Source organism: Gopherus flavomarginatus, chromosome 1 (assembly GCF_025201925.1).
Source record: "Gopherus flavomarginatus isolate rGopFla2 chromosome 1, rGopFla2.mat.asm, whole genome shotgun sequence".
In the NCBI taxonomy this organism is placed as follows: domain Eukaryota; kingdom Metazoa; phylum Chordata; order Testudines; family Testudinidae; genus Gopherus; species Gopherus flavomarginatus.
This window is the reverse complement of record NC_066617.1, coordinates 16687500-16710883: the sequence shown is the minus strand read 5'-3', so window position 1 is coordinate 16710883 and position 23384 is coordinate 16687500. Positions and strand designations below refer to the sequence as shown.

At 43.5% G+C, this 23384-nt stretch overlaps 1 protein-coding gene and 1 long non-coding RNA gene across 4 annotated transcripts in view; one reads left to right on the top strand and one right to left on the bottom strand.

The window, feature by feature from the left end:
* Positions 1–361: 361 nt before the first annotated feature.
* CAMK1D (calcium/calmodulin dependent protein kinase ID) overlaps positions 362–23384 on the bottom strand; it is a 389122-nt gene continuing 366099 nt past the window's right edge. For all 3 annotated transcript variants that reach the window (XM_050936946.1, XM_050936947.1, XM_050936948.1), the window contains 3 exons: positions 16884–16971; positions 16213–16351; positions 362–8929 (listed from right to left, as the gene is read on the bottom strand). In XM_050936946.1, coding sequence (XP_050792903.1) covers positions 8808–8929; positions 16213–16351; positions 16884–16971 — 349 coding nt within the window. In that variant the 3' untranslated portion in view covers positions 362–8807. The remainder of the gene's footprint in view (positions 8930–16212; positions 16352–16883; positions 16972–23384) is intronic.
* LOC127043202 (uncharacterized) overlaps positions 13836–23384 on the top strand; it is an 82184-nt gene continuing 72635 nt past the window's right edge. Inside the window, exons 1-2 of the long non-coding RNA XR_007772167.1 lie at positions 13836–14267; positions 14496–14635. This is a non-coding gene — a long non-coding RNA (uncharacterized LOC127043202). The remainder of the gene's footprint in view (positions 14268–14495; positions 14636–23384) is intronic.

Sequence of the window (23384 nt, the reverse complement as noted above, 5' to 3'; positions counted from 1 at the left end):
CTTTAAGAGGAGGCTGAGGAAAGAGTATTTTTTAAAAAATATTTGTTCCCAAAATTACATCTCTTACGCATTAAAATTTGGTAACTACAGCAATAACAGGTGGCCTAGTGGCTAGAGCACTGGCATACTACTTAAGCAACCCACGTTCTAGTCCCAGCTCTGCTACTTGCCTGCTGGGTATCCTTGGTCAAGTCACTTCACCCCTCAGGTTTCCTATCCGTAAAATGGGAAAAATGGTGCTGACCTCCTGTGAGGATAAGAGCTGGGTGTTATAGCCATCTCAGCCATACAGTTCTCTTCCTCTCCCACACATGCAGAAGGATTAGTGTATCTGAAAATAGTAGGACACTTCAGATCATGGTGATTTAATTGGATTTATTGGAGGAAAACAATTAATCATCCCTTTCACTTATCATTATGATAGAAATCTCGATATGTATACATGATTGTCAAGGCAGAGAATCATTTGCGACGTAGCCCCATTAACAATTTGCAGGTTCGCAAACCCATTACGCAGGTTAAACTTTTTGCAATGCCTTAGTACATGCATGGAGTAAATACACTATTTCCCTTCATTTGGACAAGGATGTTGTTATGAAATTGCATCAATCACAAGACCTGTAATATTAGGCACACTGACATTCCTGGATTAAAACTGTAAGCTTTTATTTTTCTTTTTGTTAATAAAACATGCTCGCATCATTGTAAAAATAAACCAAGAGATGTTTTGCAGTCGAGTGCTACTTCGGGAATCCTTCCCAAATTTCCCTCTGGGCAGGCTGGGCTTTTTTTGTCCCAAGCCAAATGTTAAAAATAAATAAAATGCAGAAATGCTGCTTCCCACCCAGAAGCAAAGACTCAGAGAGAAACGTCACTGGCCTGGATGAGCAGAAACACGAACCACCTAATAACTCACCCACTAATTAACTGGTTCGACTTCTACTCAAGTCTGTGGGATGTCAGGGCTGCAGAAGCTGGGCATGAATAAAGAGGTGGTAAGTACTGACCTGGCTTTCTCACCTAGGGCAAGATTCAGCCCCTGTGACCCCAGGCTATGCTTGGTGAGTGTGGAGGGTGATGCGGGAGGGATTCTGACTGAGGACTCCCTCTGTGTGCACAGCACAGCAGCACTTGGGCCCTGATTCCACAAAGCACGTAAGCACATGCTTACCTTTAGGGAAAACAGATTCTGTTGACTCCAGTGAGACTGATGTGCTTGGAGTTCTTTGCATTGAGACTTTGCAGAAGGCCCAGCATGCTGCCCACTGCTTTGTGGACTGATGCGGTGGGCAGGGCCATAGCATAACCATTCCCCTTCACCCCTCCCTAAACCCTGTCAGCCAGTGGGAAGAGCAACTGTACAGGGCTGCAAGGGTAGGAGAAAGTCCCACCCAGGACTCTCAAAACAGCTAGAAGGTTTTAAACTCACTCCCTACATCACCCTGGCCTTACTTTTGCTGAAATTCCCCTGCCAAGCATGCTACTTCCAGGGAAATTGATTGTGAAGGAATGACTGAACCCATCTTCCTACTGGCAAGCAATTTCCTAGCTCTCAGCTGCCTCCCTTTGTGGATTTTGAGCTTTCAGTAATGTCCAACTCTTCTGTAATATAAACAGCAAACACTGAACAACCAGGCAAATTGCGCTCTCAGCTGATTAGTTGAGTGGGTTTCCAGCATTGATACTGAGAGCTCCATGTGACCTCCTCTCTCTTGTCCAGCCTCCGAAAAAGAAATCACGAGTCAAAATGATTCGCAGAGATCGATCAGCAGAAGAGACGATTACAATCATTTCCAGGTAGTACAGAAAATAGAGCTGAAGTCTTTTGTTGATAAATACAGACTTGAATGCATGAAGCGCAATGGGTTAAATGCAACTGGAAAAAAAAAGTTCTGACACTTGATGCTTTGGGAACATGACTTTAAGATATTCAGCAACTGGCTCGGTCCACAGCAACAGAGTATTCTGCAACAGATCTGCAAAGCCAAATTCCAAGACCTTCTCAGGAAAAAGGGGGAAATATAAATCGACTGAGCCTACATTCCAGTCTAAGTTTTGCTATTATCTTAAAGCGCAGAGACATAGATATAACTAACATGTTTGCTTGGCAGCCCTCGCTGTGCAGCAGATCCAGTACAAGGGATTTTAATGTAGATAATTGTTTTTAAGCATACGTGAAAACAAAAGTTTGATTTCCCGGAACCAAGACAGGTGTAACTGACAGGTGCATAGAATGAAGCCTCTCTAGACAGAGATCTTCCCTTAAAAACTGCACAGCATTTACTAAAAGGACAAAATACATTCCCAGGCTTTGCAGAGTTTTGTTCACAAAACGTCAGCTTTTGCAGTTAGCGCTAGGTAACGATGGATTTCGAGTTACAGATACATATAGTCCTTTCAAAACCAAACTTAAAAGAAACCCCAGGGGACTGGGTCCAAGATGTGTTTACAGCAAAGGCTTGGGAAATGTAGAAATAGTACAATTTAATACATGCCGTGCAGTATCATGCATCAATTGGACATTTTCATGTCATTGTGAGTTTAGCAGTGATTTTCACGACACTCAAAGCACACATGCCCTGTTTTCCCTCTCTGTCATGGAAAAATGTAGGCACTGTGAATCTGACTGTGCTAATAGAAACCAAAGATAACGCACTGATCTGTTGTTTTGTTAGGTGGAGTCCTGAAAAATAACATCTGAGATTAAGAAGCTCCTATGTTTAATTACAAATGTTGTTTATATGGATACAATCCTAAGTGAAGCCAGAATAGGAATTTATGTCTTGGGGCAAACTTTTAAACATCCGCGAAATCTGTATAAAATAAGTAATCACACCAAGGGAATAATGCACACACAATAAAGAAATTGTCTAGTAGACATGAATTTAAGGGTAAGATACAACTGTACTGGAAATTGGGGATAATTTACAGGGATCACATACAACTACTGCTGGGTGAATAATCTTCTACTGAAGAATTTACCAAATGAATTTTTGTTGACCAAATGTCTATGAGCAGATTGCAATTCCCTCATATATATCTGTTACTTGAAATTACTGGTTGGATAATACTTTGCATTAGCGAGCATTCTGTTGCATTTGATTTTGATACTGTTTTGATTAGACGCACAAGTCACATGATCGGTTTCTGTTCTTTGAGTGGATGAGCATAATTCTTAGAATCAGGTTTCTGGTTCAAATGGTCATGATAATGAAAGCAAAATTCCCTTCCCATGAATATTCTCTGGTATTTATTTAGGCCCAGTTCAGCAAGGTACTTAAGCATATGCGCAACTTGAAGAACATGAATTGTGCCATTGAACTGATGTATCTGCAGAAACAACACTTCGAAGCCCTAATTCAGAAGGTACTTACACACGTCTAACTTTAAGCATGTGATAAATCCCATTAAAGTCAAATGGGAGTCAAAAGTGCTTAAAGTTAGGTGTGTGTTTCTGTCCCTTGCTGAACTGGGGTTCCGTGGTCTCTCCCTGCACAGTCTAGCCAGTAAATTAGCTCCCGGAATATCTGCAGAGAACACACACAGAAGCCTAAATTATGTTTGTAAATTCAGCCCAATGTTTTGCAGTATTTGCCCAACTCTGCTCAAGACAGAAGTTGGTGGTTAGTGGGGGTGGAAATGTTAGCACAGGTTTCACTGAATCTGACAAATACAGATCCGCTTCCCCATTCACTCTTGTTCAGAACGTTCTCACTGCTTGCTAATGACTAAAGCGATTTGGGCTTGAACAAGGGCTTGTTTCCTCATGGCTCATCTGCTCTTCCTGCTTCATCCTGCAGTGCAGGATACACACCCCCATGCCCTGCAGGCATGGAAGGCCCTGATTCAGTGGGAAGGGTGTGATTCTGCGGTATACCATACCCCTTGTGCATCACGCAGCCCTGCACCATAGTTTGCAAAGGCATTGGTAGGCAGGGGTGGATTAAGGGAGAAGTCAGGCTAAGACATTGGTCTGTAACTATTAAAACACATCCACAACTCTCTTCTATGGAGGAGGAATATACCAGTCACCTGTGGTGGGCATTGCAATGATTAAACTGATCCAATGCCAGGCTGTCAATTTGCAAGGGTAAAACTCCTTTCTCCATGAGTTTCACCCCAGTGCTGAGATTCTCACGACAAGCCCGAGCCACTCAAGTGCCATGATGGTTTCTATCAAGGTACTTGTATGGCCCTTCTCATGGTGATGTCCAGATTTGTCTCCTAATGCCTCATTTGTGACACTACAATGACCACCAGGGCAATTGACTGCAATGTCATAAACATGGGATTCTGCTGTTACTAAAGGATCAGGCAGAAAAGGAGGAAAATAAACCAGGGCTGTGAAGGAGAGAAACTTGTTATAGATACAACTGTTGTCAACAATAGAAAAGCAAACCCAGGAAATACATGGATCAGAGGATATACCTCCTCTTTTCTCAAGCTGGCTTCAATGTTAAAAGTCCCCATTTAATTTCTGTTTTCAGAACTACCTAAAATCGTTTTCCCCACAGAATACACATTACATGATCATTTAATCCTTACCAGCAGCAAATCAGTGTCTACTATTGTTTTTTTTTTAAATTTCAGTCCACTATACTAACAGACAAACTAGAAGAAGGTGAAATAATAAAGCTTTTCTGAACCGACTAGTTTGATGGCACCTGCATGATAGTGACCAATGCAGAAGAGACATTACCTGCCCAGAAATAACTAAAGCATAATTGGGGAGGGTGAGTTTCATTTCGCCACAGCCAGTATTTTCCCATTCACCTGCCTCCTCACTAGCTGTGCTGCAGGGTCAATATCCAGTTTGTCTTTCAGGAAGTGATCCAGTGGGACATCTAGGCTGCTTTAGGAATAAAAAGTCAACCGCAAAATCAGCAGCGTGTGGCATTAACACTGTATAACTGACCTTCAGTTTCAGGAAGATCCCAAGCAGCCTACAGTCGCCAGTCTCCTGCAGGCAACTGGTGTTAGCTGGGTTAGTTTTATGTTTTCCTGACAAGAACATTGGGGTTGGTGTCACAGATGAGAACTGTGACTCTGGAGGTAACAATTCAACAATCGAGGCTGCAAGCAAAGACCAGAAGGAGGCAATCCAGGAAAAAAAGAGTTAACAAATCACAGTGGTGCCATTTAAACAAATAAAGCTAAGAGCAGCATAACTCAGAGAAGCATTAACTCGGGGCAAGTCTCCGAGATGTGGACCACATGCAATGAGTGAACCACTAATGGTTTGCTGAGATGGCCCCTTGGAAAATAAGCAGCCGTGCTTTCTTATCATACCTCATACCACCTGCACTGGTTACATACTGTTAGTTTTTACACTCATTTATAACACTGGTTTAGAACTCAACTGGCAGGCCAGGCTGGGGTGAAGTCTGCCGAGTTACACCTGTCGCTAGACATGCATGGGTGTAAGTTGAAAAGATTTGGCTCTGAAGGGGGATAGATCCTTAGTGAATCAATGACAGTAAAAATCTCCGCTCTCTCCTCCCCACAAATACCTGTCAGATCCTCAGCCACAGTTCTTGAGAAACAAAAGCTTTCCATCTCCTCGACTTCTGGCAGAAAGAAACGTTTTACTTTTAACGTCTTCTGATCCTTTTCTTAAGGTACTAATCCGAATAGAGTGATAATAAAATGATCCAATTCTTGTGGAATACCAGCAACATTAAGACAAATCTAATTTCCAGTCTAGAATGAAATGGAAACTATTGTAAATCCACAGCTCAATGTGATACTATTTGCATCCAGCATGGAGATATTGTGGACATACTGGACCAGAGCAGAAAATTGACCAAAAATCAATTGAGGGAGTGCACTCCTGCAATGGACTCACCTTTACATACGTCACTCTGCTTTATTTTGCAGAAGGAAAACATTTTATTTTTGCAAGACAAATTTGGACAGGGCCATATTTTGATTATTGTTATAAGCAATTAAATCAAAATCAGAAACTTCAGTATGATGTTAGAAAAGAATGCAAATAGGGGCTGCTTGAGTTTCAATTTATATGCAGCAGCATATACAGGAAAGCACCATTGGCCAAATTCTGTGTTAAACCAGTTTTAAATGTGGTGTAATTCCATTGACTCAAAATCAAGTTACTTCATATTTACACAGGTGCAATGAGATCAGAATTTATTGGGCCAACTGAATTTATTTGGAAGATGAAGTTCTGAGATAAGTTAAGGCTTTTAGGGCCTTATTATGACTTAAATTAAGGTCCCTTTACACCAGTCTGGCAGCATAAATAGGTCTTATAGTGGGCATAAATTGCATTAGCAGCCACTTTAACCCCCATTTACACTGCCAGAGAGATGTCAAGAGACCTGAGTATGAATATGAATAAGATCCTAAATGAAAAACCCTGTATGTCAGGGGGCACAGTCCAGTTTTAGATAATGCAGGATTTCGGATAAGAGGGGCTCAGATCAACAACGTCCCCCAGCATTGACTGCTGTTCCTGTCTACCAAATCTGGGGCAGGATTCTGCAACACTGAAGCCAATGGGAATTTTACCGCTGACTTCAATGAGACTAGTATCAGGCATTTTAACGTGTTTCTTAGAAGTTAATGGCTGTGGATTTTTGATTTTGCTTTGAGAATGGAGCCAAATAACCTCTTTGAAGAGCAATTACTCTATTAAAAACTGAGCGTGCATATCAGTGCTGTGGTATGTCACTATCACATGTTGGCCCAGATCCTCAGCTGGTGAAAATCATAGTTCAACTGACTTCACTGGAATGACGCCACTTTACATTAGCTGGGGATCTGGCCCATTATGTCAGAGACTGGATGTATCTATGAGGTTTTACAAGGCGATATATTGGAGTGTCAGCTATCCACAGGGGAAAGTCAGATGCACACTAGTGTTTTATGGAGTTCACATTAAATCATTATAGTTTGAATGTCTCTGATCGGCACAATATGATATAGGGTTGTTGGGAACTTCTGGAGGAAACTGGTTAAATCATACTCCACATCTCCAGACTGAAAATGGAGCACAGATTAATACTGGCTCAACCGAGATCTATTATATGTAATATCTTTATGAGCAGTGCAATGACATCTAGTGCAATAACATCTTTGGAAAGAACTAGCACTGCGTACCACCTGGTTTTCTTGAAATCCTGGCTCCTCTGAAGTTAATGGCCAAAATCCCACTGACTTCAATAGGGGCAGGATTTCACCTTACATGTTTGAAATCTCAATGAAATGTAAATGTCATGGCTTTTTGTAGCATGTTCACTATGGCCGTATATATTCAGATGTGTCTGTGACTGGTTTATCTAATTCTTTAAAGACAATAACTGATGTGGATGTGGCAACAGAATCATTTAAGGAAAAATGATCCCTGCCTGCCCGTGGAGAGGGCTGTATTTGGGTGTAGGGAGTTAGTAATAGCTTAGATGTGCCTGACTCTCATGAACTCCCCTTCTATCTTTTCTCCTCAAAGCTGGGAATGACTTGTAGAGATCTGGACACGTCTCACAAGGTTCGTAAGTGCGATGAGCTCTGAACACTGCTGTCTCTTCTGGTCCAGGATATTTAAAACATTTATGATAAAGCAGTGACAGTGCCTGTTTTTGGCCTTTTCCATGCTGCGGTGGTATATATGGTACAGGTAGCTTACACGCCACAGTGAAAGGCAGGCTGTGTCCACACTGCAGTGTGTATCATTATCACCACTTTACGGATGAGGAAACTGAGGCATGACTTTTTTTTTTTTTTAAGGCCAAAACTTTCAGAAATGCTTTCTGATTTTTGGTGCCCAGCTTGGGGCACCTGGGGCCTAACTCTGAGCCACCAATAACTTCAGCTGAGGTCAGTGGGTTGCAGTGCTCACCAGCTCTCAATTAGCAGGCCTCAAACTGGAGGTACTCAAAATCAGAGGCCACATTTGAAATTTTTGACCTTGGGCAGTGACTTGTCCAAAGCTCAAGCAGCAAGTCAGTGGCAGAGATGGGAACAGAACCCAGGCTCTCCTGACTCCTCCTTATGGGGCCTCACTGATGAACCACAAGGGGTTTAGCAAAGGAATAAGAGCTGTAGGATGAAGCATTATATCATTTTTCACATGCTTGCTGAACTAAGGGCTGTTCCCGGCTGAGAACTTTGCCACTCCAGTCAAAGTCAATGAATGTTGCAGGTTCACAGAATGTCATGATGGATTGTTTTCAATCAACTCTCACCACTGTTTCCAAGAAGGAGGAAGAGAGGGAAAGCAGGTTGTTTTAGTGTAATGGCACTGCTAGATCCAGACAGGTTTACAGTCCAATTTTAGGAATTAAAAATGGCATGCAAGCCTTTGGAACCCTCCTGTTTTGGAAGGTCAATGCAAATCTCTACCATGAGAAGTAACCTATCCCTCAGCAAACTGGAAGGAGGGATGCAACTGGAAGTACTTGCTAAAAGAAAAAAAGAAGTCTATTTCTCAAAAATTATCTCTATTTAAATAATCCAGCCGAGACCTTTTTAGTTAATGGAAAAAAAAATACAACATATACTGTTACCTACACTGAGAAGAAGAGAGTAAATCACTGGGAAAAAGAATGCGCGTCTGTTAGTTAGAACATTGCTAGACTCATATATACAGCACCAGAGACTGTTAAATCCATTCCCCCTGGAGTCATTGCAGTTTGTGCTAAATGAAACATTTCAGAATTGCAGTATAAAATATGGCCATAAAAAAATCTTCTCTCTTCTAGTCCTTCACCGAGTGCACAATGCAGGATGAAATCACTCGGAGTAGGTATGCTCGACCCGATGGCTTTCCCGTCTCTATCCTCATCCGCTGATCACTTGCTCCCTGTGTGCACTGTTGTTACTGTGGTCGGCCTGGGTCTCCGTTCTCCTCCTACTGCAGAAATACCGGAAGAAGCAGATGAAACAAAACTACAGAGAGCAGATGGGGACATACCTAAAAGGAAAGCCAAAAAAACAGATGAGCAAACTCTTAAAACGCTGATTTGCTGAGCCAGAAATGACCAGGGTCATTCTATAAAGCGGAGAGGAAATAGCCGCTGGAAAGATAACCAACATGGTTTTCCCATTTTTCCTGCAGCGATGAAATAGCAGCTGTGGATTCATTGGGGCATATTTTCCCCGCTTTTCCATTCACAGTTTCTCCCATCAATATCAATAGGTGTTTCATGCATGGATCATGAAGAGAACATGCCCAAAATTACGTTACCCATTTAGTTAGAATGGCGCTATATTTTTTAATTGGAGACTCATTGTATCTTTTATAATAAAGAGTTTTCTGATTTTAAGAAGCCCTCCAGAATTGTACTAATCCCCCAGACTTCACAGACATCTGCACTAGGGATGGTCAAAACTGTTCTGCCAAAACTGTTTTTTTGATTGAAAACTGTTTTTTTGGATACATTTTTTGTGAAGTGTCTGCTTTCCACAAAAATCTCAGTATTTGGTCAAAAAATTGAACACTCAAACCGCAAAATGTTTCAGCTGAAAGCCAAAATATTTTGCCTGAAAACTGAAATATTTTGGTTTTTGATATTTCAACCAACAGTCAGAAAATGCTACAGAAAATTAAAATGAAAACAAAGAACAACAACAAATTTTGTCAAAAAAGTTTCCACAAACCCGACCTCCTATTTTCTGACCAATTCTAATATGCACTTCAACTTCTAACAGATTTTGTACCTAGAAACGGCCAGGGTTGGCTCTGTACGTGATTCATGACTGCACATCACATGGTGAAACTCTTTTAGTGATGACAGTAACTAACAATGCGCCCCCGCTGCCAGAGGCCTGGGCTGCTGCACAGCAGTTTTCCTAGTACTGGTTCAGCACACAGGATTTTTGCAATGCAAACAGGATGCCCAAAGTATGTTTGTGTAATTGGTTTAGCCAGTCCTCTCTTCCCATCCTTTCTTCTCTCTGTCAGGAACTCCCAGAGCTCATTGCACCACATGCTGCTGATGTTACTCTCTGTGCATGTTCACTGATGCTCTATCCTCTGCTAAGGCACTGGGACACCTGCCCAGATTTTCCCTGTCGGCACCAGTACAACCATAGTTAGGCAGCATGAGATACAGATGCACAAACTAGCTGTGGGGTTGGAAAGGCTGCTGAACAGTAAGCAGCTAAGGTGACCATGCCCTAACCAGATATAAAATCACAGTTAAGAACATTAGGGTCAGATTCTCTCATCTGCTCAAGGACCAGAGGGTGGGTCAACTGACGTGGTTTAAAGTCACATTTACATTCCCTCCATCCTGAGACTGACCCCCAGTATAAACAGCCTGAAGCCTGCTACAACTTTTGCCCAGGTGCCCCTAGCCAAAAGGATATTCCAGCATCTGGGGACCGTTTGTGTGTAAAGATATCCCAGCCACATCCCCTTTTCCAGCACCATGGAGACCTGCTATTCTGGCTGTGCACTGTAATCCCATATGTTTTCCCCTGACACAAGCGGGAATCCCCAGAGATCCAGATATCCTGGCTTTATGGAAGCTCTACACTGCTCAAGCAGCATAAAACAGCCAGGCAGGGCTAAGAGTCTGGTCCATATCCTGAGAAGGGCCTAATTTACTTATTTAGACTCTCACTTCCTTTACTGATATGTAATTTATACTATCCTCATACAGCACCTCTGAGTTAGCCTCATGTCCTCACAAGTAGTAGAGAATTAGAACGTACCCTGGAAAATCTAGTCTCAGACTAGACAATCTACACAGGAGGTCCACTTTCTTGACACCATGGTGCAAATAAGTGATGGTCACATTAACACCACTCTATATCGAAAACCTACCGACCGCTATGCCTACCTTCATGCCTCCAGCTTCCATCCTGGACACATCACACGATCCATTGTCTACAGCCAAGCACTGAGGTACAACCGCATCTGCTCTAACCCCTCAGACAGAGACCAACACCTACAAAATCTCCACCAAGCATTCTCAAAACTACAATACCCGCACGAGGAAATAAGGAAACAGATCAACAGAGCCAGACGTGTACCCAGAAGCCTCCTACTGCAAGACAAACCCAAGAAAGAAACCAACAGGACTCCACTGGCCATCACATACAGCCCCCAGCTAAAACCCCTCCAATGCATCATCAAGGATCTACAACCCATCCTGGACAATGATCCCACACTTTCACAGGCCTTGGGTGGCAGGCCAGTCCTTGCCCACAGACAACCTGCCAACCTGAAACATATTCTCACCAGTAACTGCACACCGCACCATAATAACTCTAGCTCAGGAACCAATCCATGCAACAAACCTCGATGCCAACTCTGCCCACATATCTACACCAGCGACACCATCACAGGACCTAACCAGATCAGCCACACCATCACTGGTTCATTCACCTGCACATCCACCAATGTAATATACGCCATCATATGCCAGCAATGCCCCTCTGCTATGCACATCGGCCAAACTGGACAGTCTCTACGGAAAAGGATAAATGGACACAAATCAGACATTAGGAATGGCAATATACAAAAACCTGTAGGAGAGCATTTCAACCTCCCTGGCCACACTATAGCAGACCTTAAGGTGGCCATCCTGCAGCAAAAAAGCTTCAGGACCAGACTTCAAAGAGAAACTGCTGAGCTTCAGTTCATCTGCAAATTTGACACCATCAGCTCAGGATTGAACAAAGACTGTGAATGGCTTGCCAACTACAGAACCAGTTTCTCCTCTCTTGGTTTTCACACCTCAACTGCTAGAACAGGGCCTCATCCTCCCTGATTGCACTAACCTCGTTATCTCTAGCTTGCTTGCTAGCATATATATACCTGCCCCTGGAAATTTCCACTACATGCATCTGAGGAAATGGGTATTCACCCACAAAAGCTCATGCTCCAAAACGTCTGTTAGTCTATAAGGTGCCACAGGATTCTTTGCTGCTTTACAGATCCAGACTAACACGGCTACCCCTCTGATACCTGATCTCAGACTATTGTAGCCCCGCCTGCTCTTCATCAGTGTTGAAACTATTACAGCACAAATATCAATGTGCAGAGGGCCAATATATTTTGTGACAGCATAACATTTACTATTAATGGTATTAATCAGTATTAAAAATCTTAGCGCTGACAGCAATTGCTTTATGCAGCTCACTATTCAGTCACAGCTACTTGTTACTTCAAGCACTACCATCTGAATAATAAGACACATTCCAGTAACGGAGCCGCATAATTGGCTTCATTGTTGTATAATTGTTAATAAGCATCTCTTGATGCTGAAGGACTGCATCTGTAGAACTCTGGGCCCCATTTCTTTTCTTCCCCTCCCCCTTTATCTGACGTTCTCTAAAATAAAATTAAGTTTGAAAAATTTGAAGATGAAAGCGATGGCCAAGGCATGACAGAACCTATACAGCTAGCACGGCTTTCCCCCAAATCCCATCAGAGAGCTGACTTTGGAGGCACTACCTGAGAGGCACTTTGAAGGCACTGTTTGAAACAAGACTGGTCAGTGGGTTGAAGAGAGACTAACCTGTTACTTTGGCTGGCAGTGAACTAAAGATTGGTTGCAGTGAATAGCTCGGATGCTCCTCTTGTTGTAGAGAGTAAAAGCCATTGACCTGAGTGAAGTTATTCCTGATTCATATGAGGGAAAGCAAAAGGGGAATGAAGCCTCATATCTGTGAAGCAGCAAGAATCTGGGTTTTCTTTAGTCACTCATTTAGTGTGGGACCATGGGCAAGTCACTTGACCTACTTGTACATCTATTTGCACCTGTGCAGTACTTTCCCCATATAAGAAATTCTTTCCTAAATAAAACTAATGAGGAAGAAGGAGGCAGGAAAGAGTCTTCAGAGATATTTCTTTTTCCCAGGACCCAGTTGGTCTGCAGATTGTATTGGATGTATAAACTTTCCCTTATTTTCAGGAGTTGTATTTGCAGTTCCCTTTGGGGTTCTACCACTACTTGCTGCATTCCCCCTAACTGTTCTCTTTAATTTATTGCCTATTCACTAGTAAGATCTCTCATTGCGTTCAGTTTGGGATGCTAGGAAATCTGGCCATTCTTTTCTGCCTTAAATTCCAGGTGACATACAAACATAACCAGCTCAGCATGTCTGGCCCACTCTTAATGTCCTTGGCTGCTTAATCCATCCTGCAACCTTCCACCGCCAGATATTGTACTGGGCTATCTTAGCATTTGTAACAGCTGTAAGTGAGTTTTGTTCTTGGTCTCATCCTCCCCTTCACCACCCCTTGTAAACAGTGATTTCCTCATTATAATAATGAAAGCCCATTTGAGGTCAGAAGCAGTGACAGTTTAATCTTCCATTATCTATAGTTAACAGTGAAATCAGCAATCAGATTCTCTGGGTCTAACTTATGTCCCGCATTTCTGTACTGTAATCAGATTCAAAACGAAACCTCAGATCTTCATGCAACAGGCTCTCTGCTGCAGTCTACCTTGGTGAGAATGCTTTAGCTCCACAGTAGAAGTGATTTGTAGATAAGAGGCATCATATTATTCATATGTGGGTGACAGTTGGCTGATTTAAGTAGACCACCTGGGAGAAAAGTAGTGCTTTCCTGTCAGCTGCTGGAGCATGTGGAACTGGGCTAGAATGGATTATTCCAGGCAAAAAGGTTTTAGTGTGATATATTTCCACCAATGAAGATTATCTGTATGAATCTCTACGGTGCCTGAAATGCAAATAGAAAGGGCTCTGTTTTGGCCGACATTGCTTGAGTTGGATGGGAGGAAGCAGAGGGGTTTGGCAGCAGTTGTTGTCCTTGCAGGCATTCTGGCTGATGCAGCCAGAGTGTTTCCAAGGTGCTGGAGGGTGCGCACGCCAGAACAGGGGCTGTCACGTCTTTTAACTAAGGGCTTGTCTACATCAGAAAGTTGCAGCGCTGGTGAGGGAGTTACAGCGCTGCAACTTAGGAGGTGTACACATCTGCAGGGCACCACCAGCGCTGCAACTCCCTGTTTGCAGCGCTGGCCGTACTCCCGTTTTGTCTCGGGTGTAGAGGATCCAGCGCTGGTGATCCAGCGCTGGTAATCAAGTATAGACACTTACCAGCGCTTTTCTTGACCTCCGTGGAATAAGCAGGTATCCCAGCATACCTGAGGAAGCCTCTGGTAATCAAGCTGGTCTCCTTCCCCGGCTTGCTCTCGCGTTCCCCGAACCCCGAGCAAGCAGGTCTCCTTCCCTGAGGTTTGCTGGGTGGTTCCGGGAACGCGAGAGCAAACCGCGGCGAAGCTGGTCTCCTTTCCTGGTTTGCTCTCTCGTTCCCCGAACCCCCGAGCAAGCAGGTCTCCTTCCCTGCGGTTTGCAGGGTGGTTCGGGGAACGCGAGAGCAAATCGCGGCGAAGCTGGTCTCCTTCCCCGGTTTGCTCTCTCGTTCCCCGAACCCCCGAGCAAGTAGGTCTCCTTCCCTGCGGTTTGCAGGGTGGTTCGGGGGAACGCGAGAGCAAACCGCGGCGAAGCTGGTCTCCTTTCCCGGTTTTGCTCTCGCGTTCCCCGAACCCCCGAGCAAGCAGGTCTCCTTCCCTGCGGTTTGCAGGGTGGTTCGGGGAACGCGAGAGCAAACTGCGGCGAAGCTGGTCTCCTTTCCCGGTTTGCTCTCTCGTTCCCCGAACCCCCGAGCAAGCAGGTCTCCTTCCCTGCGGTTTGCAGGGTGGTTCGGGGAACGCGAGAGCAAACCGGGAAAGGAGACCAGCTTCGCCGCGGTTTGCTCTCGCGTTCCCCCGAACAAGCAGGTCTCCTTCCCTGCGGTTTGCAGGGTGGTTCGCGGAACGCGAGAGCAAACCGCGGCGAAGCTGGTCTCCTTTCCCGGTTTGCTCTCGCGTTCCCCGAACCCCCCTTGAAGCCGCCCAACAGCGCTGCAGTGTGGCCACATCTAACACCACTTGCAGCGCTGGTTGCTGTAAGTGTGGCCACTCTGCAGCGCTGGCCCTATACAGCTGTACTAATACAGCTGTAACAACCAGCGCTGCAAAATTTTAGATGTAGACATGGCCTGAGTCCCTGGGGACTTCCTTGCATTCAGGAACGGAGTGTGGCAGGACTTTGCAAAGGGGTGCACAGTGGTGGACAGGAGTGCGAAGGGGAGAAAGCAGGGTCAGCCAAAATCTGGCCCAAAGAGTAGGGGGATTGGAACTGCATGTTTAGTCCTTAGATACACCATAGCACAATAGTACAATGAATCAAACACTGTGGTATGTTGCTGTAGAAAGAGCCAATTAAACCTCCTCTGAAACTGAGCAGTAACTTGCAGTCTAATAAGCCATTAGCAGGCCTATTCAGCTGCACATCTTAAATCTCCATATAAGTAGACGTGATCTAATGGCTAAGTTTATCTCCCCCATTTTAATTGGCTTTTTGTGATGTAAAAACCTCAAAAAGATAGAGAGCAAGGAAGAGTAAATCAATGCTGAAAGGGTAGGGATAAAATGAACTTCATTGTGAAGGAAACCCTGCACTCTCCCAAATGATCCCTGTTGCTGCCCCTCACCATTCCCTGACATTCAGAAAACTATATAGGGCAGGTGTTTAAATCTCTTAGGCTAGGGGTTGGCAACCTTTCAGAAGTGGTGTGCCAAGTCTTCACGCCAGTAATGCATTTTAATGTTTTTAGAAGATCTCTTTCTCTAAGTCTATAATATATAACTAAACTATTGTTGTATGTAAAGTAAATAAGGTTTTTAAAATGTTTAAGAAGCTTCATTTAAAATTAAATTAAAATGCAGAGCCTCTCACACCCAGGGCAGGCCAGGAACCAGGCAGTGTGAGTCCACTGAAAATCAGCTTGCGTGCCACCTTTAGCACACGTGCCATAGGTTGCCTACCCCTCCCTTAGGCAGCTTTGAACTATCAGTCATGATGTATAACAATCAAGACACTGGGCCAAATCTGGTCTTAGTGTAAGAGGGTAGGACTGCTACCAAAATAAAAGCGATTTGTGTCCACTGACATGAGAGCCGATTTGCCCCATTGATTCTGGTGTCTCAGCCAAGGGGTAAATATTACAGCCAATCAGAAAATAGTTTTTTTCCCCTTGGGAAAATGAAAATACTGTAGGGTCAAATCTGTTGGGCTGACACAGTGGGAGGAAAGTAGAGTGATACGAGCTTTGATCCAGGTTGCTGTCAAAGCTGTCACATATTGCAGGAGAGAGCAACAGAGGGTGACGTCTGATTGATCACCGGTACCCTGCTAGGAGTTGGCAGCAGCCTTGCTATGCTGTCATGTACTTACAATCTTTCCTGGTTGTTCCATCGGGAAGTGGATTGGCCAGGCTGAGGGTGCTTGCCACGCTTGCATTTGAACTGTCCAAACTACTGCCAAGATGTAACTTTCTCATATGTCTCACAACTGCTGTGGCATTAAACGCTTGCTGGAAAGAGAAAAAAAAATCCACAGAAACACTTGGTTGTGAATTAATTCTTTTCTTTCAGAATTGTCAGATATGGATTTAAAAATAACAACTTTAATGAGTTACTCTTTTGTAAACTAAATACGGATGAAAAAAAAAACCCTTTCTCAAGCCTTGATCCTGTAACTCTTACTTCCAGTGAGGAGTGCTTAGGTAAACGCAGCTCTCTCTCACGGGCCCCTCTCTGTGCCCAACGGTAGAAGACGGGAATCTGTTCTAGCAGCCGCGGCAGGGCCTTGACTCTTTAGCTCAGCCTATAGCAACTCACATGTTTGGGTCTAGAGGTTCCTCATTCAATCCTCTGTACAGCAGCTGTAGCTTACTGATGTAAGTAGCACTAATCTATCTACAGTTCTGAGCCACGAATAAGATATTGCATCATCCCTTTAAAAGACTGTAACACAATTCAGTGCACAGGAAGGTTGCACCTGCTTTAGAAAACAGGTATGTGTTACTGGCTTGCAATGTAACCCCCTGAGAATGTGACACTTACTCTCCATTTGCTTTTTGCAAAGTTCTTTCGGATCTGAGCACTGACGGACTCATGGATATTTTTGCTGAGGGCTGTGTCCCCTGCGATCCTGAAACAGAAAAACAAGATCTTTTTACAGGTGCTTTGCTCTAAGACATCCGTCTTTAACACCTCTCGCTTTATAACTCATGGACTCAAAGATTCTAAGGCCAGAAGGAACCACAGTGATCATCTTATCTGACCTCCTGTACAGCACATGCTGTAGAACGCCTCCGAAATAGTTCCCATTTGAATTAGAGCAGGTCTTTAGGGAGAAAATACAATCCTGATTTAAAACATACCAGTGACGGAGAATCCACCAAAACCTTTGGCAAGTTGCTCCCATGGTTAATCACATTGACTGTGAAAATTTGCATATTATTTCCAGTTTGAATTTATCTAGTTTCAACTTCTAGCTACTGTATGTTGTTATATCTTTGTCTGCTAGATAGAATAACCCTCTATTATCAGATTTCCGTTCCCCATATAGGCACTTACAAATTATACATATAGGTACTTACTTAAACCTTCTGTTTAAGCTAAATAAATCAAGCGCCTTCTGTCTATCACTATAAGGCACATTTTCCAACCCTTTGATCATTTATAAAGGTGACCAGAAGTGGTCAGTATAAAGCATGATTGTTCATGTATTGAAATTCTGGTATAATCTTTTCTATGGATTTTTGTCTCTAACTTCCCACTGTTGTTACCAATGGCTTAGACCAGTACTGATAGCACTGATGGCAGCATTCGTGTAACAAAGCGCCGATGGACACTGGCATTTTGACCACTGTGTAATGTAGACTCGATGTTAGCAGAATTAGACAAAGTTGGTTAAAAGGCCACCTATATTCCTGTCTCTGCTAGCACACCCAATGTTGCTTCCATTTTATTTTGTTGGTGTGTGTCTGCTTTCTAGTACGACTAGAGATCTGGGTAAAAACACCAGTTTTTTCTTTTATGTGATTTATAAAGTTTTAACATCAACATTTTAACCTCCGAACACGTGGCAGTTTCCAAAGGAAGTCCAGCATGCCTGAATTCTGTTTGCACTGGAGACTTTCCTGCCACACTGAAATGTATGGAGTCGGTCATCATAACTAATGTAAGTCTGCACTCAGTAAAGCAGATACATGGAGTCTCTTAGCAAAGAAATGTGGACTGTATGAGATAGCTCAATCTCCACAAGACACAGCCTTAAACATTTCCAGTTCTTGCATCGATAATTCATTTGCACAAAGGGACAAATTCATCCCTCCTGTAAACCCAGTTATCTCAGTGGAATTACACATGGGGTGAATCTGGTCCATCAAGCCAGAAGGGCTGTTATAATAACAGTCACAGGAGTCAAGGATACCACGCCATATGACAGGTAAATCCTAGTGTAAGCCTGGCCCAAGTTCTGGGGCTGAAACCAGGAAGTAAAGGCTGGGCTCCTGGGTGATTTCACACATTCGTTACATGGTCCCAGAAGTAAATTCAGTCTTTGGAAAAAATGTAGCAGATGAAGCCATCTGAAACCTTCAGACTAGCAGGGACCCTGACAAAAAAATAATAATGATAATGCAGGAGCTGTTACAGTGCCCCCAAAGTTTCCTGGAAGCCAAGTGACATTACAGAGAAACTGGAGACGATGAAATCCTCCATGCTGATAGATCTGACAGGTCCAGAGACCTTCCCAGTGGGAGCACAAAGGGGCCAACAAACTGGTAAACAAAGTCATTCATAACAAGCACTTTGTAAATATTAATGAATTCTGCAGGAGGAAGCTACTTAGAAAAGCAACATGATTAAGGCCTCTGTCTAGAAAAAAGGACTGGAATAGAGTATGGTTTCATGAGGTGCTGAGTATCACACAGGATTGGACCAAGACTAGCCTAAGCGGACTGAGCTTTTCATTGCTGGGTAGCTGGCTCAATCTGGCATACGTCTACCCTACAATCTGAGCACTCTTTGTGAGCAAGCTAGTATTTAGTCTGGTTCTGAATGGAGAGGTATTCGCATCACAAGCGCTGCTACTTGGCATCACTGTGGACAATCTCAGTGCAAGAGTTGAGGAACAAATGAGCCCCAGGAGCTGAAGAGTCCTAGAGGGGTGAGGTATGAAGCATGTTGGCAGGGCAGTGTGTAGAAGCTTGTTTTGTGGATACATCCAAGACTTCAGAAGCCAGTATGGGAAGTCTGACAACTTTCTCAAGAACTCATGGCCTGATCCAAGGAGGTGTGCTTGCAGTGGGAGCTGAGGGTGCTCAAGAACTTTCAGGAAGTGACAGCAATGGCCAGGTTGTTATTGACATAAGAAGTAGCACCTTTCTCCATAAGTAGCTTCCCGGAAGCTACTGGGACTGTTCACCTCGAGTAAACCTAATAGAATCTAGCCCTAAAGCTGCGAAATAAATTAATGTATTTATCAAATTTTATTTTATCTAATCTGATTTATTTTATCCATCTATCTGGGTTCAGTTCTACCTTTACTATCTATCTAGACATAGTATTACTGAGCTTTAAAGGAACCTCCAAGACAGAGAAAAACAGTACACTCCCTTTTGGATGATTCTTCGGCAAAATACTGCAAGCATGTTTCTTTCAGCCTGTCCCTCCCTGCCCACAAGGGCAGTCTGAATCTTTCATCTAGTATTATCTTCAGAACCCTCATGCTTATTGAAGGCAGCCAATTCAAACTTTCTACAGGCCAAATACTACTTGGAAATACCAGGGAGTATGATGACAGGAAACGTGGCGTTAGCTGTGATGGATAATGCTGGAGGAACATAACAGTTCTGATTTTATATACACATATATACAAACACACACATATGCATACAGTATCAGAGATAGTCCAAAATAAATAGCGTGCAGGGATGATCTGGAGAGGAGTTTGATTTCATGTTGTACGCATCCCTGGTTCCCTTTGGGGAGCCATATCACACTTCAAACAACACTTTCTGAAAACAGAGCTCTTTGTAAACTATCTTCCTCCTCTGGATGGGAGTTATCTGACTAGTGCGTTTAGCACACAAAATACATTTAGTGGGACTATTATAATTTGCAGAGGCCCAAGCAATAGCAGGACAACAAGCTTCTGCATGGGCAGGGGGAAATCAAGTATCTGAGTGCCTCACAGTCTTGACTGGATTTATCCTCACAACACCCTGGTAAGAGAGGGAAGTGCTGTTATCCCCATTTTACAGAGAGTGAGGAAGACAGTCTAAGGTCACCAAGGAAGTCTGTGGCAGAGCAGGGAATTAAATGCAGGTTTTCTGAGTCCCAGCCCAGCCCCATAACCACTGGACCATCCGTCCTCTCCTAGACAGTGGTGCTGGAACAATGTTTATAACGGGGGTGCTGAGCACCACTGAACCAAACTGTAAATCTGTATATAATGGAAACCATTTCAAGCGAGGGGGAGTGGCAGCACTCCCAGCACCCCTAGTTCCAGCATCTATGCTCCTAGGAAGCATGTAAGAGATCTGGTTCCTTTCCCTCCAACCTGACTGATGGAGGCTGAGTTAGGGCCAGTTCATGAACTGCTGACCTCTCATGGATTTCAATCACAGCGCTGTGTATCCTATGGAAAAATCAGACCTTTGGGTTTCTACCTCTTGCTTTTAATCACTTCACTCTGAGCTATGTGGCTATGTGCCTTAGAGGAGTATCTGAATTCTGCTCTAGCAACATACTTAATACAGACAAGGTAGATGAGGTAGTATCTCTCACTGGACCGTGAAAAAGACAAGCTTTCAATCTCCACAGAGTTTTTCAGGTCTGTGGAGCTTGAAAGCTTGTCTCGTTCATCAACAGAAGTTGGTCCAGTCAAAGATATTACTCACCCATCTTATCTTTCTCATATCCTGAGACCGACACAGCTACAACAACACTGCAATAATATATTTAATAAACATAACTGCTATCATTAATACTAGAACAGAAAATATTAAAATGTATCAAGCTGCAGGAAATCACACCCCTTCTTTTGTTACTCTAGTTTTCCATGTGATTTTCTGAAAGGTCACAATGGAATGATGAAACCGCATATTCACTTTTGCAACAAATCATAAATAATAGCCCTGGCAAAAAAGAGTATAAATCACCTGTAGATTAAGCTGGAGAAGATTGTGTAAATGTGCAGCTTATTCAGTTTAGGATGTAACCATCTCTACCAACAGAGCTTATATATTGCACTTTTTCTTTTGCAATACTTCATTGTAATTATTAGCCTTCTTTTTCTGCCAACTCTGAGTTTAAGCATACTGTCTTCCTGCCAAGGCCATTTGATTATAAACAGAAACACAGCACATAAATGCAGGCAGCTGGGGAACAGATACAGTTCAGAAAAATGGATCATTGGGAAGAGGCGTTTTAATTTCTTAGGCCCTGATCCTGCAAACATTTAAGCACCTGAGTAGCTGTACGCACCTGCGTAGTTTCACCAGATTCAATGGGACTATTCACCTACATAAAGTTACTAACACATTTAACATTTGGCAGGATCAAGCCCTCAGTTTTCCCAATTTGCTTGTTTCCTTGGGAATTTTTTACTGAAAAGATGTGCTAGTTAAAGTCATAGGCACACTCTGAAGTGAGCCATGTCTGTGTAGGTGCAGTACTCGGATAAGTAACGTACGTAGTTGTTGTTGTAGTTGTGTTGGTCTCAAGATATTAGAGAGAAAAGATGGGTGAGGTAATATCTTTTATTGGACCAACTTCTGTTGGTGAGAGAGACAAGCTTTTGAGCTACACAGGTTGTCTTCAGGTCCTGAAGAAAAGCTCTGTGTAGCTCAAGTGTTTGTCTCTCTCAACAACAGAAGTTAGTCCAGTAAAAGATATTACCTCAGCTACCTTGTCTCTGGAATAATTAAGCCAGGTAGTTTTCTCTTGCATAGTTAAATGTTTTTGTCCACAGTCAAACTCTGATATGTTTTGTGAAACAGTTTCTTTTATTTGATGAATTTTTACCTCATTGCTTGTGGCGGACCCCAAAGACCTGGCGTCACAGTAAAAACACATAAAACGGAGGAGGAAGCAAGAAAATGTCACTGCATGCACAAGATAATGGACTCTCTCAGGAAGGTCAATGCCACAATGTTCCAGGCCCTTCACTCAGGGCACATGTTATTAGTTAAACAGACAATTTAGGCATAATACCAAAATAAAAGAATTCCTCTACCAACATGGGCTACATTTCCCAGAGGCTTTTCCTCCACCTCTCTTAGCCCTGCCACATCTTTGCTCTGACCCAGCAACTACTACAAGAACCTATCTCTTTCCTGCAATTCTGCAGCTCAGCTGAGCTCTTGCTGGTCTTTTTAAGGTGCTCTTCAGGCTATCACCTGATCCCTAACTCCACAGCCTCAGCTGGGATGCAGTAGATTATTGCAGTTGGGGCGTGGACCTTTGCCCTTAAAGGGCCAAGTGACCTTGTGACAATGTGGAGCTATCTCATCTCTTCTACTATTTATTATTTGTATAGTGCCAACTAGATGTTTTATATCCAGCTGTGAAGACTATGGATCAAATCCTGTCCCCTCTGAAGTCAGCAGCAACTCCCACGGACCTCAGTGGAGCCAGAATTTCACTTTGTGTCCTCCTATCCCAAAGAGCTTAAAAATCCATTGCAATGTGACTCTTTATCTTAGCTTCAAATACATTTTCATCTTCTACAGGCTCAGTCTTGCAAACATGCAAATAGTTTTTACTCTCATCAGAGCCCCATTAAGTTACAAGGGTGTGCTTGTAAGAGTCAGAGTTCTGCAGCAGAGTATGACTCGCAAGACTCTGTGAAGTCTGCAGGAAAATATGGCATGTTCTGGTGAGCTCTTCATCCAAAATCTCTGGAACTGTGCACATCGTTCATTTACGTCACAGCCTCTAGCATGATGTAGTCTGTTTGGTAGGTGAGATTTGCAAATGAGTATGTGTGTGTGTTAAAACTAAGGGTATGCATAGAAGGGTGGCGCTGGCAGACCCCTAATATAGCCACAGTAGTGTCTGTCTCTAAAAGCTAAATACCTGTGCCATATTTCAAAGTGCTGCCACGCTGTGTGGCACAGTGGGAGACAAGACCTCAAGGATAGACTTAGCTTTCCATTTGCTGAGCCTTACTGGCTCTGGAAAGGCAATAGCTGAATCCACAAAGGCCTTGTCACTACGATGAACCACCCGACTGCCAAATGACTAGTGAAATCAAGAGGCCCAAGCTCCCCTCCTTCAAACTGATGGTAAAGCAGCCTAGTGCAAATGGAGACAATGGTTAGAATGACAGAGGGACCAGTAAAAACCCTATTGTTTCCCGGCATAAGCAAACAGGTACACCCACAACTAGCCCTTCAGGTACAACAATGAAAAAGCCAGACAGGGCTGATGGCCCATCAGCAAAGACAATGGATTGTGACAGAGCTCAGTCTTCTCGTAGACACTCCAGACAGCCTGTGAGTAATGGCTGCTACGACCCTGCAGAGACCTGTGTCTGAGTCACCTGGTACT